At 49.8% G+C, this 14,342-nt stretch overlaps 1 protein-coding gene across 1 annotated transcript in view; it reads left to right on the top strand.

The window, feature by feature from the left end:
• GPAA1 (glycosylphosphatidylinositol anchor attachment 1) overlaps positions 1-11,525 on the top strand; it is an 18,756-nt gene extending 7,231 nt beyond the window's left edge. Inside the window, exons 5-10 of the mRNA XM_018571156.1 lie at positions 2,316-2,512; positions 3,352-3,505; positions 3,898-3,969; positions 4,689-4,885; positions 6,135-6,305; positions 11,055-11,525. Of these exons, the coding sequence (XP_018426658.1) occupies positions 2,316-2,512; positions 3,352-3,505; positions 3,898-3,969; positions 4,689-4,885; positions 6,135-6,305; positions 11,055-11,298 (1,035 nt within the window). The 3' untranslated portion in view covers positions 11,299-11,525. The remainder of the gene's footprint in view (positions 1-2,315; positions 2,513-3,351; positions 3,506-3,897; positions 3,970-4,688; positions 4,886-6,134; positions 6,306-11,054) is intronic.
• The last annotated feature ends 2,817 nt before the right edge of the window (positions 11,526-14,342 follow it).

The following is a 14,342-nucleotide window of genomic DNA, read 5'->3' as shown; positions in this document are numbered from 1 at the left end:
GTCAGATTAAGGAGTAGCGGGGGGTCAGATTAAGGAGTAGCGGGGGGTCAGAGTAAGGAGTAGCGGGGGGTCAGAGTAAGGAATAGTGTCCATTGTTTTTAGCAGTTATTAGGTCATTGGTGAGTTTTAGGAGGGCGGTTTCAGTGGCGTGTAGGGGGGCGGAGTCTCAGTGGCGTGTAGGGGGGCGAAAGCCGGACTGAAAGGGGTCCAAAAGGTTGTTATCAGCGAGGTGGCGGCTCAGGCGGCTGTAGATGAGGCGTTCTAGGAGTTTGGAGGTGAATGGGAGTAAGGAGATTGGTCTGAGATTGTTGAGGTCAGTAGGGTCCATTGATATTTTTTTGGGTATTGGGGTGACCAGGGCATGCTTTAGAGGGGTAGGAAAGATTCCAGTAGAGAGGGAGAGATTGGAAATGTGAGTAGGATAGAGCAAGAGGGTGACCGGAGTAGCGGTGAGGGAACAGGGTCCAGGGGGTAGGTGGTGAGGTGGGTGTCAGAGAGAAGCTTAGTAACCTCCTCTGTGGTGACCGGGTCAGAAGAGGATGGAGGGAGGGGTTATATTTTAGGAGGGAGGGGTTATATTTTAGGAGGGAGGGGTTATATTTTAGGAGGGAGGGGTTATATTTTAGGAGGGAGGAGTTATATTTTAGGAGGGCAGCTTTGTACAGGGCGAAGCCTTGCAGAAGCCGAGTTTTCCGCCACAGTTGCTCAAGAGCGCGGCTTTGTCTTTTTAGACGTCTGGTTTCTTTTGTTTGCCGCGGTTGTAGTGGGCGTGGTCTAAGTCTGCGTGTAGTGAGGGGAGCCAAGGTGTCTAGAGAGGATGAGAGCGAGATGTTGAAGACAGAAGTAACCAGGTCAGGGCAGGACAGGGGGGAGATCTTGTCATAGAGGTAGTCAGTAGCAGAGCGGAGAAGGGTCGAGGTGGCGAAGGTTTCTCAGCGGGGGAGGGCTGCCCGATGATCGCAAGTACGATCTGCCAGTCCAAGATGGGCAGATCAAACGAGCTTTTAATAAGCTTACGACCATCGTAAGGTGTATGGGCCCCTTTAGAAAGACAATCTGTTTGCAGAGGGGAGGGAAAGAAAGTTGGAGAGAAAAAAAAGAAAACTGTCAACAGGCTTTGCAAAGTACAAATAAGGGGTCGGGGGGCAAATGATCTGAGTCTAAGGTTAGAAAGACATGAAATAGCTATCTAAATAAAGCGATCACCTAAGAGATCAGAGGAGAGGAGACTTGGAGAATACATACAATATAATGACATTAAGGACAGTGGACGTGTAGAAGTACGAGTCAGATCATTGATAATGGAGCCCACACATGACTGCAATTCAAATGAATGTATTACTAATGTCAGGGCAGTGTGACCGCGTCTGGAGATATTCTATTCCGATTAATCGAACTTAATAATCGGCTAACTAATCGATTTTGAAAATAATCGTTAGCTGCAGCTCTAATGTGCTCCCTCACATCCCGAAGCCCCGCTCTGTAAGCCCCGGCTCCATTGGAATGTGGAGCAAATCCCAGGAACTGTAACTGGCTGGGGGTTAGACTAATGGCATACACTGTCTCTTACAGCAAATATTTCCCAGCACACTCGTCAGCCGGCATGCAAAAATAAACCAAATCACTCCGTATATCTAGCAGGTTAAAAACAGAGGAGTTTGGTGTGTGCCTGTGCCTTTAAGGAGGATTGGGCTGCCTCCTGGCAAACCTGCACCCGATTCTTCCTTTCCTATATACGCTCCAAGATGGCGGCTCTCATAGATTAGAGTTAGGACCACACTGCACAGAGGGGCCTTGACCAGGAAGTGCGGCTTTCACATATTTTGCAACTAAAACCTTTGTTTTTAACCCTAAAAGTCAGACAGTCACTTGTTTTTTTTTGCAGGCCGGCTGGTGAGTGTGCTGGGAAATGTTTGCTTTGCTTCTGGGCGGAGTCGTGCAATGCCACATGGGATTTGTAGTTTCACCACAGCTGGAGTGCTGAGGTCCCTACCCCTGGCGTAGTGGTTAGCACTTCTGCCTTGCAGCACTTGGTGTCCTCATTTCTAATTCCAGCCATACCCTCTTGGTATGCCGGCTTCCTCCCACACTCAGGAGACATGCTGGTGGATTCATTGGCTCCTGTCTAGATTGGCCCTGTATGTATGCATATGGGATGGGGACCTTAGATTGTAAGCTGCTTGGGGCAGGGAGTGATATGAATGGGGTGTATGTAAAGCACTGCGCAGAATGTTGGCGCTCCATACATACGTGTAATACATAATATGTTATTATGGTGATGTTGGTGATGTAACGCGCCGCGTTGTGTTGTGCAGCTGCAGCGGAACGACTTTGACACTCTCCCCGGCTACATCCACAACCTGCAGACGATGATGCTGATGGTGTTAAAGCAAGGTTCCGCCCGGCCGCAGGGGGACCACGGCCTCTTCCTGAGATACCACATCGAAGCCATTACCCTGCGCGGCATCAACAGCTTCCGCCAATACAAATACGACATGGTCACCATCGGACAGTGAGTACCCATGGCGGCCCCCGCTGCAGATTGCTGATCATTTTGGGAGTCTGGTATAGAAGCTAAGCCACTTCTATTGTACTAGCAGACCTTCCAGCTCCTGGTTAGTCTGGAGTTCTTCTTTAGCTGTATTCTATTTTGGTGCTGTTACTGCTCCAGTTGGATGTGCTGTGCTTGCAGTTTGTTCTGTGGAGTGTCCAGGAGGTGGTGCTGTGCTTTCAGTTCTGTGGAGTGTCCAGGAGGTGGTGCTGTGCTTGATGTTCTGTGGAGTGTCCAGGAGGTGGTGCTGTGCTTGCAGTTCTGTGGAGTGTCCAGGAGGTGGTGCAGTGCTTGCAGTTCTGTGGAGTGTCCAGGAGGTGGTGCTGTGCTTTTAGTTCTGCCAAGTGTCCAGGAGGTGGTGTTTTGCTTGCAGTTCTGTGGAGTATCCAGGAGGTGGTGCTGTGCTTGCAGTTCTGTGGAGTGTCCAGGAGGTGGTGCTGTGCTTGCAGTTCTGTGGAGTGTCCAGGAGGTGGTGCTGTGCTTGATGTTCTGTGGAGTGTCCAGGAGGTGGTGCTGTGCTTGCAGTTCTGTGGAGTGTCCAGGAGGTGGTGCAGTGCTTGCAGTTCTGTGTAGTATCCAGTAGGTGGTGCTGTGCTTGTGGTTCTGCAGAGTGTCCAGGAGGTGGTGCTGTGCTTGCAGTTCTGTGGAGTGTCCAGGAGGTGGTGCGGTGCTTGTAGTTCTGCAGAGTGTCCAGGAGGTGGTGCTGTGCTTGCAGTTCTGTGGAGTGTCCAGGAGGTGGTGCTGTAAACACCTCTTTCTGATGGTTGTGTGACTTCTCTTCTGTCTTGTCCCCTCCACAGGACCATTGAAGGGATGTTCCGCAAAGTGAACAACCTGTCGGAGCGGCTGCACCAGTCCTACTTCTTCTACCTGCTGCCATCACTCTCCCGCTTTGTATCTATTGGGATTTATATGCCGGCCATCGGATTCATCATCCTCATCCTGATCCTGCGAGTATCCTTTATCTACCTCCACCCCTCACAGACTACTATTGAAGTTGGGGGAACTGAGGATAATCGGGTCCATAGGATACTCTGTATATTGTATAGGGATCCATAGGATACTCTGTATATTGTATAGGGGTCCATAGGATACTCTGTATATTGTATAGGGGTCCATAGGATACTCTGTATATTGTATAGGGATCCATAGGATACTCTGTATATTGTATAGGGGTCCATAGGATACTCTGTATATTGTATAGGGGTCCATGGGATACTCTGTATATTGTATAGGGGTCCATCAGATACTCTGTATATTGTATAGGGGCCTCATAGTGAGAGCATTGCTCCGTACAGTAGGTATGAATGATTTTCTCCTTTTAGTTTCCTTACCTTCCCATCCAGGCCCTGGATCTGTGGATTAAACTGAGCCGCTCAGAGCCAGTGACTGAGGACGGAGCCGGGGACACAGAACAGGTAATGATCCAGGAACAGCTGGCCAAAGGACATCAGGGACTGGGTATGGCCTTAACGCTGACTATGGGACTACAGGCATGCCGTGCAGTAGGTCTGTTCAGCAAGCTCAGGGATGCAAACCAGTGGCAGAACTACCGCCGGTGTGTCCGCATCGTGCCCTCAGCCTGGGGGGGCCCAGCACAGTTGCCGGATGGCACCGGATCGGTATCCAACGGCCGGCGGGCCCCCAGTCTCTGCGCCGGTAGTGTTCATCCGGCTTAAATAGACCAGTGCTGAGGGTGCCAACAGAGCTCCCCCCTCCGCCCTTCTAATAACGTTTTTAAACACTTGAGTCCCCGTTGTCATTTGAACATGGCCCCTCCAGGTCCCGGCCAGCACGCAGGCTGGAACTGCCTGCTGCCATCTAACACTAATGTTCAGCTCCCGGGTTTCAGATCTTGCTACACAGAGCTCCATAGTGGTGTCTCCCTCCAGCAATAAGTCACTGCTATAGACATATATAGGACCTGTTGCTGGCCGATGGCAGCTAGAAGTGGGTCACTATTAGAAGTGATTATGAGGATTGTGTCCGTTAGTGGCTGGGACTATGAATCAAGGACCGAATCACCTTCACCGGCTTGGCTGGTTGTGGGTGTAATGGGGTTGCTGGGATTCCCTGGACGTGCCTGTTGGATATTATATATTACTAAGCTCCGTTCTTTGTGCCTTCCTTGGTCTAGGACACCAGGCCCAGCATCCTGTCTCTGGCCACTCCGATCGTCATCTGCCACGCTACCGGACTCAGCCTCTACTACATCCCGGTGATGAGCCAGGAGATCGCTACCGATCATTTCCCGGTGTCCGAGGCCGAGGCCGTGGTGCTGATCGCCATTGCTATATATGTGGCTGGACTGGCGCTGCCCCACAACACGCACAGGTATGGAACACGGGCACACAATGGGCCTGCAGAAGCCGGAGGGCCGGGTGTTAGAGGGTCAGTCCATCCTAAAGCTCATATTTCAGTTATAGATGCTGATGCTGTGTTATTAGGTATTAGTAGGTATGGGGGGCCCTGTATGTGTACCGCATCCCTGCTGACCAATTGGTGCTGCAGACTTTAGCTGTGCAGTTGGCTGATCCTTCTAATAGAGTGTGTAGCGCTCACCCCCGAAGGAGCCGCTGAATGATCGGGTCTTCCGTAGCCTGTCTAGGGGATTATTAAAAACACATGGCTGCCCCAATAGCACTTAGCACTTCCAGTGGTTACCGACAGATTGAAGTCCAGACAATAGCTCCGAGATGATTCTCTTTTATTTCTGAACTCCAGGGAGAGAGGGGGAGGGTCAGGTGCATCCCAGATGAAGGTAGACTCCTTGTATTTGAAACAGAGCAAAGTAACTGCGGCCACCACAGACTTGGACCTTTAAGCCGTACCGGCAATCTGTGTGGAGAACTTCTGGCAAGCAGTACTGTCAAGGGTCTTGTTCAGGCTCAACTTCAGAGACGAGTGGCTGACCACTGGGCCTCCAGGCTCGGGCCCCAGTATCCAGGCCTAGGCCACCAGCTCAGGCCTAGTCCATTCTCACTCTTCAGCAGCAGGCATCCTGCCCCCAGGCCAGGAGGGCCCTGGGAGGGGAAGAGGAAGAGACTGTTGCATCAGCCACACTCGGCATTTATCTCCTCTCCCAGCATGCATCACTGCTACTGTCCTACAGTGATTGGCTGGGAGACATAAATGCCCATAGCATTCCTCATTGGCGGTTCTGCCCTTTGTGGTAACACACCCACCCACAGGCAGACACAGACTGTTCTGTCACAGTTGAACTGAACATAGACTATAGAAATATTTTAGCACCCCTATAAGTAGGGTGCAACAAGTGTAATCCAGCAACTGATCAGCAGATTGTACAGCTGAAGCCTGCAGCACCCAGTGGGCAGCAGGCATGCACGTCTAAAGGGATGCCAGGGATGTGTTCTTTTTATATAACGCTCCGGAGGAGCTCCTGGAGGGTAGAGACTGATGTGCAGCATGTAAAGCGCTGTGTAAACTGTCAGCGTGGCATTTATACCTGTAATTAAAAATACATGAAAAGTGTGTGTGGGGGGTGGGGAGGTCCGCCTAATGCTACTCGGTATAAGGGAAATGGTGGGCCTGCATTCACTCTCTCTCTGTTCTCCTTCCGCAGGGTGCTGGCCGGGGCCGGCTCGGATCAGGGCTGGATGACCCTCAAGCTCATCTCTCTCTTGTATCTGGCTGTCCTGCTGGGCTGTATCGCCGTCATGAACTTCTCCCTGGGCTTCATCCTGGCCGTCACCATGGTACCCGTGGCTGCCGTGGTCCAGCCTGCGGGGCCTAAGTGAGTGTCTCCGGAGGAATATACTGAGTTATAAGGGATGAGCGTGTCTCTGATGTGCACAGGTCAGAGCTGGGAGTTGGCAGCTGTAGAGAACAGTGACCAACCAGAGGAAGGAAGAAAGGAAATTGAGGGTCGGATGAAGGTTTCTGGTCGGTGTGCACCGGGGGTGGGGGGCTTGAGATGAGACATAAGTAGATTGATGAGGAAGTCTGGGTTATAGATGGCTTTAGAATCATGTCCTGAAGACAATAAAGAGCCCATGCGGAGAGGTGGAGTGAAGGAACAGATGGGGTTGTATAAGGAGGTGGTGGGCTGATGAGGATTTTCTTGGTTAAAATAAGATTTGGTACTGTGTCCTGAAGACAATAAGGAGCCCATACAAGGGGGGGGTGGAGCAAAGGTTCCAGGTGGGTTTGTGTCTGAGGGCTAAAGTGGAGCTACATGGAGCTGGTAGATTGATGAGGAATTCTGGGTTTACTTAGGTTTTGGAAATGTGTCCCGAAGGCAATAAAGAGCCCATGCTGAGAGGTGGAATGTGTAACGCTCCGGTGCGGCTAGTTAGGTTGGTGTGGATCTCAGCTTCAGATAATAATTATACTGGGTGTGTAGGTTAACAGCTACGTACAGGGTAGGAAAAACAAAAAAGGAAGTCTAGAGCGCTACTACCCTTGCAGGCAGGGGGTATTCAGGCCTGGGGGGGCTTTGATGATGGAGGTTTGTGTGTCATCCAAAACTCCGATTTCTGAAGGGGTCCCGTTAGGTGCGAGGATAGCTGGGTGGAGGCTGGTTGGATTCCTTCGTTGTGGAGCGCTGGCGGCGGCCGGTTGATGTCGAGGCGGGCGCAGATGCCGCAATATCCGCTCTGGCCGAAGGTGGTGTGCAGGGCGTCCCAGACGTGGGACGGAAGTTCCTATCGTTATGGCAACGCGTTTCGAAGACGTAGTCTTCCTTGTCAAGACAGGGTGAGGGGAAAAATGATTTGGGCGGCAGATTTAAATGGACGGGCGGGGGCGTGGTTATGACGTAGTTGTGACGTCACTTGGTAGGGGGTGTGTTCAAATTACATTTGGAAATGCTGGGCGTGGGGGAATAGTTTAAAGGACAGAATTGTATGTGCAATACTATCGGGCTGGGGTGCTGGTTATCAGTTAAATGCTAAAGAGAGGTAGTCTCATTAAATTATAGTGCTAATTTCAAGTTCCTCATTGAGGCCATGGGGAGAGAGTGTATTGAGTTTATATATCCAGTATGTTTCCTGTTTACATAATTCACGGAATCTCTCGATCCGGGATTTGTTCTATGACAAAAACTTGTAAGAATTTGGTGTTTTTCTGGTGCTTGTGAAGGAAGTGACGTGGGATGCTATGTTCGGTACTTCCTTTTTCAATAAATCTTCTATGTTCTCCTATGCGTTTCCGTAGGGGGCGGATGGTACGGCCTATGTATAAAAGGTTACAGGGGCATCTTAGGCCGTAGACGACATAGTCGTGGGCGCAAGTGATGAATTGATTAATGGGAAATGTGTTCCCAGACAAACGACGTTTGGCCATGGGTGATAAATTGGCAAGTTAAACAGAGTAGTTTTTTGCATTGATGTACTCCTGTTCTGTTGCTGAAGAAGAAGGTTTTTGTTTTCCTTTTCTTGGTTGAGAGTTTGCTGGGCGCCACTATGTTTTTGATGCTTTTAGCTTTCTTAAAAACTACTGTGGGCTCGTGTGGGAGTATGGGGCCTAATTTGGGGTCACATTTGAGTAAGTGCCAATTTTTTGGCTTTAAATTTGCTGTTAAAGGGTGTGATGAACCTTAGCGCACTGTCCTGCGTTTGTTGTTTGTTTTTGGGTGCAGTGTTTCCTGTTAGGAAGGATTTTTGTGCCCTGTTAATAGGTTTTTTGGGGTAACCCTTCTCTAGAAATTTGTTTTTGAGGTGGATACTTTGCTTGTGGTAATCTTCCTTTAGGGTGCAGTTCTTATTTAACCTCCAAAACTGTCCCTTCGGGACATTTTGTTTCCATCGGGGGTGGTGGCAGCTTTCATAGTGTAAATATGAGTTGCCAGCAGTGGGTTTGAAATGTGTGATGGTGGTGATGGTCTTGTCTCTGTGAGTGAGCTCAAGGTCTAGAAAAGTGAGTTTGTGATCATCATGGACATGGGTGAACTTGAGGTTAAAGGGGTTTGCGTTGCAGTGTGTCACGAACTCAGAGATGGTGTCTATTGGGCCGCCCCATATGATGAGGATGTCGTCTATGTAACGGCCATAATAGGTTAGGTGCTTGGAAAAGGGGTTGTTATGCCAGATATGGAAATGCTCCCAGTAGCCCATGGTTAAATTTGCATAGCTGGGAGCATAGTTAGCTCCCATCGCGGTGCCCTGGATTTGTAGGTGAAATTTATCGAGAAATGAAAAATAATTATGTTCCAGTGTGAACATGGTGGAGTTTACAATGAACTGGGCTTGCTTGTAATGGAGTGCTGGCTGCTGTGCTAGGTAGTGTTGTAGGGCTACGTACAGGGTAACTTCACAATCACTGATAAGGTTGGCAGCAAACAGTTCAGTGTCAGCGAGTTGTATGGCAGAGCAACACAGTTCAATGAGAGCTGCTGAATTGTATGGTAGAAAGACAGTTCTATGGGAACAGCTGATTAAGTTATGTAATACTTGCAGTTGGTGATTCAGAGGATCTCTGCTGCCACCCAATGGCTCTGAGAGGAAATGCGGGTATCCACTTCCTAGCTGCTTTAAGGTCCCCACACACACCTTACGATAATGGCGGGAAATCCCGCGATTGTACGATTATCGTAAGGAGTGTGGAAGCCGTGCGACCTCTGCTACTGTACGGTCGCACGACTTTTAACTTACGGACATGTTCGAAAACCCGCCGAGCATCGTACGATGTTCGGCGGGTTTGTGGCATGTCCGTACGATAAAAGCCGTACGGGCCGGTGTGCGCAAGCGCACACTGCCCGTTCGGCATTGCGGTCATCGGAAGCCTGCCTATGCAAGATGGGCAGATCGTACGTTTTTTAAGTACCTTACAACCATCGCAAGACAAAAGTCTTGCGATGGTTGTAAGGTGTGTGCCCAGCCTTAGGAGAGGAGTGGACGAGGTGATGTCTCTGGAGAGAGGATCGTCAGAGAGGAGGGAAGTGGAGTGGCTTGGATGGCCGCTGAAGAGGGGGCTCTGTCCGGCCCAATATAGGGGTCCTTGCTGTACTGTCGCGGAGGTACTTGCCTGGCGTCAGGCTCCTAGCAAGAACGGCAGGCAAGTGGCTCCGGCGGCTTAAGGAGAGGAAGAAGGAGGAGTCCGGTGACGTCGCCCTTTGTGACGTCACCCGAACTCCGACGGAGCTCCTGGAGATGCCGGGACCTGGCGGAGGGGTGAGATCGCTACAGAAAGGTTCCAGATGGGTTTATATCTGAGGGCCAAAGTGGAGATATAAGAAGGTGGTAGGTTGTCCTGAAGACAATAAGGAGCCCACACATGCGTGTGGAGTAAAAGTTCCAGGTGGGTTTGTATCTGAGGGCTAAAGTGGAGATATAAGGAGCTGGTAGATTGATGAGGAATTCTGGGTTTAATAAGGTTTTGGAACTGGTTTTGGGGCAAATGCGGTGTTATAAGGAGGTGGCAGAATGATGAGCACCTTCTCCGTTAAAGTAGGATTTGGAACTGTGTCCTGAAGACAATCAGAAGCCCATACAAGGGGGTGGAGTAAAGTTTCCAGGTGGGTTTGTGTCTGAGGGCTAAAGTGGAGATATAGGAAGGTGGCTGAGGAATTCTGGGTTTAGTTAGGCTTTGGAACTGTGTCCTGAAGGTAATAAAGAACTCATACTGAGAGGTGGAGTGAAGGTTCCAGATGGGTTTTTATCTGAGGGCCAAAGTGGACATATAAGGAGGTGGTAGGTTGATGAGGACTTTATAGGTTAACGTAGGATTTGGAACCATGTCCTTCAGGTAATAAGGAGCCCATACAAGCGGGTGGAGTAAAGGTTCCAGGTGGGTTTATGTCTGAGGGCTAAAGTGGAGATATAGGAAGGTGGTAGATTGATGAGGACTTCTGGGTTAAATTAGATTTTTGAACTGTGCCCTGAAGGCAAAAAAGAGCCCATGCGGAGAGGTGGAGTGAAGGAATAGATGGGGTTCTACAAGGAGGTGGCAGACTGATGAGGACTTTCTAGGTTAAAGTAAGATTTGAAACTGTCCTGAAGACAATAAGGAGCCCATACAAGGGAGTGGAGTAAAGGTTCCAGCAGGGGGGAGATTGATGAGGACATTCAAGGTTATAGTAGGATTGGGAAGTGTGTCCTGCAGGCAATAAAGAGCCCATGCAAAGGGGGGTAGTGTGAAGGTTCCTGGTGGGTTTGTATTTGGGGGCTGAAGAGGAGACATGAGGAGTTTGCAGATTGCTGAGGTCAAAGGAGGAGGTAAACCTGCATCCTCAAGGCATTAAAGAGCCCATGCAGAGAGGAGGAGATCCGGATGTTCCAGGTTTGTATTTGAGGGTAAAGTGATGGTATAAGGAGGTGGGAGATTGATGAGGTCTTCTAGGTTAATGTAGGATTTGGAATTGTGAGGAAATGGTCATAGTAGGAGTCAGGCTGTATCCTGTATATAGTAGGGAGCCGTGTAGGGATTGTCACAGAAGATCCAAACTAGGGGAAAGGATCACGTGCTGAGTACATAGAAGACTTGTGTTATCCTTGTTGCTGAGCCCACGGTTTGAAGTCATGAAATGTCCCGTCTCTCTTTTCAGGCTTTTATATGCAGCTCTTCTAGTCCTGGTGACACCGGCGACCACCCTGCTTGGCAGCATCTTCCTCTACCGGGAGCTGATCGAATATCCCGTCTCACTGTTAGAATGCTGGCAGATCTTCCTGCAGGCCATCGCAGGGGGCATGCTGGACCACTACCTTTACGGATCCTTGCTCTTCCCCTTCGTCGCCCTCTTCGTTTACCCTTGTTGGCTGCAGCTTTGGAACGTGGTCTTCTGGAAGTGACCTCACGTTGTTCTCTTACCTCCGACACAAACTTCCTGGCCCCGGACACTTCCTTATCTTTCCCAGGACGGCGTAGCGGGGGGATGACGAAGGAAGAGCCATCTTGTTCTGACATCAGGAAGTGGTGACTCTCAGGTGAAGGGTCAGGCTGCAGAGGTCCCGGACGGTTTTGGGGAAATATGTATTGGATGGGAAGCTGCAGGAGACGAGGATTTGATGCATGACGTTCCTCATGAACCGACTTTTTATATTGACTTCTTTTTGTTGTTGTTTTGTCCTTTTTGGTTTCTGAGAAGTACGAGCCACGAAAACACTGGATATGGAACGAGAGTCCGAGTATTCTACAAGACCGGTACTGAGTGCCGCTGCTGTCTATTATCCTACCCAGCAATGGACGAGGCCTTCAAAGTGGAGCTGTACTCCATTCAACGTCCTTCAGGGAGATCCTTCCTTATCTTCCTGTTATCTCTATTATACGGAATCGTCTCCTCTTCCCCCCTCTGATTTACTTTTACTTTGTTACCAGAGTCTGACCTTCCCCTCGTGCCATTCCGCCATCCAGTGGGCACTCTGGGCATTGAACAGGAGGGAATGGCAGTTGCTGGAGAGCCTGGTAACAAAGTGAAACTAAATCAGGGGGGTGCACAGAAGAGCAAAGTACGATGTCTGTCCATAGGAAGGCCTTTTAAAATGTAACATGGAATACGGCTTCATATTAAAGTGGAACTCTAGATGGTTTTTCTTGCACTTCGGATAAAGTGGGAAAAGGTGAAATGCTCTTCCAGGTTCTTTATTGTTGTGTTTGCCCCCTGGACAGGAAGTGAGGGAAAACCCCTTCCCCCCAAATGGAAGTGAGAGGAACCCACCCAAGTGTAAGTGAGGGAACCCCCCCCCCCCCCCCCCCCCAGAGGCACCACAGTAGTAAAACCCTCTCCCTCTCCATATGAAAACAAAGGCTTGGGCTGGAGTTCCAGTTCACTGAGAGGGGCGATGAGTCATTACACATTGGCCAGACAACCTGAGCTTGATTCCCAACAAACCAAACACTAGGGATGCACTGATACTAGTAATAGTGCCGATACCGAGTATTTGGGTGAGTACTAGTTCGCGCCCAAATGCTCTGATACCAGAACTTCCAGTCAGAGGCAGAACTTCCTCTAAACGGCAGTGTCAAGGGACCATGGAGCCGGCTTCCTTTCCAATCAGGAAGCCGGGCAGTGGGTTATGAGCTGCCTCCCGGCTTCATGATTGGCTAGGAAGCCGGCTTCACGTGTTGCTAAGCTGCCGTAATGACCTGCCTCCCGGCTTCCTGTTTGTGCAGGAAGCCAGGCTGCCTAGGAACAAGCGAAGCTGGCTACCTAGCCAATCAGGGAGGCGGGTCATGACGTGCCGACCGGCTTCCTGATTGGCTAGGAAGCTGGCTTCACTTGTTGCTTGGCTTGCTGATCAATCAGGAAGCTGGACAGCACCTCATGACCTGCCACCCGGCTTCCTGATTGGTCAGGAAGCCAGGCTGCCTAGCAACAAGTGAAGCCGGTATTCTTTTGATAGGCAGTCGGAAAGCCAGGCAACGGGTCATGATCTGCTACCCAACTTCCTGATACTCGGGGCACACGGTATCGGTAATCGGTATCGGCGAGTACGTAAAAAATATATATCGGTACTTGATACTGAAAAACCGGTATCGGTGGATCCCTACCATACTCTATACACTCTGATTGTACAATCTTCTTTAGATCCTCCATCATGTGTGCAGGGGAAGGGCCGGCCTGATTGGATGGCATGTGAATGGGTTGTTTTGGGTCTGTCCTCATATTGAATCTGAAGAAGATCCTACGAGGACTGTACTGGAGATTGTAATGTGTGTGGTGGCCCTTCACAGTACATTCAGTGTCTTCCCAGGTGATGGCACTAATACTTGGTGAGTGGCTCCTCAGGAACCCAGTGTTGTCACATGTTTCGGAAGACATTTAAAGTGATGTTCAAATAAAAGGCATTTTCCTGAGCTGTGGGAATGGCTTCTGTGTGTCAGTGAGATGAAGAGGTGCAGAGCTCAACGGTCCCCGGAAATATAAAAAGTATATCTTCTCTTCACCTAAAGATAACACACGTGTGGGCGTGTCCATGCAGAGCCAATAGGATGGGTTTTCTCTTTCTCTCCTGACTATATCCAGCAGCATGCCCCGCCCCCTGCGTGTGCAGCCGCCGTTCCTGGTCACCACTAGAGGGAGCCGGCTGTTCATTGAGCTGGATGAGCCGTCCCCTGAGGGACTTACATGATTGTGTCCTCTTTGAGCCGACATCTCAGTCTCCAGGAAGTAGATGGTGACCCTGGATGATGGCTGAACAAAGATGGCGCCTTGCTTCTGAAGAGAGAAGCAGATGAAGACATTGTCAGGGGGAGTTGTGTGATTCGGGTGAAGGGTAATAAATACCTGGAATGACATCACATATTTGATGACAGGTCCTCTTTAAATATTAATAGTTGAGACCATGTGTTTGGAGGGCACCCCCCCGTTTTGGACTGATCCTGTTCCAGCTGCGAGCTCTCTTTGTCCTCCGGCTCCCTGGCGGGATGTTTTATATCAATGGAAGAATGGAAAATGTTCCAGCCTGATAACAATGGTCACATGACGTGCTCGCCGCCTCGTAGTAAACGTCGCCCCCAGTAGGGAATTTTTGCTGCAGAATAACTCTGCGGAAGCCGTTCATCTGTATTTCCCGTGACTCCCGTAAACAAAGGCCGCCAACAAAAGACACGCGCCCCCCCCTCCCCCGCACACATCAAACTTTATTCACTGCTATCAAAGAGGACCTGTGACAGGGATACAGAGTAACAAAATGTTACTATCACAAGTAAACCCCCTACAGTGTGTCCCCCATCAGAATGTTCACTCTGATCAAATAAACAGTTTTCTATGTATGAGAACAGGCCGGGATCTGTAATGAAGGAGATTCCCAAATTATTTCCACAAATCCACTAATAACTCGAGTTCTTTATTTGTGCGAAACTGAAGACAAAATAAGGAATAATAATGTGTAAA

This window comes from Nanorana parkeri, unplaced genomic scaffold (assembly GCF_000935625.1).
Source record: "Nanorana parkeri isolate BGI_ZX_2015 unplaced genomic scaffold, ASM93562v1 scaffold1688, whole genome shotgun sequence".
NCBI lineage: Eukaryota > Metazoa > Chordata > Amphibia > Anura > Dicroglossidae > Nanorana > Nanorana parkeri.
Note: the sequence above shows the minus strand (reverse complement) of the source record. Positions and strands in the feature narration are given on the sequence as shown.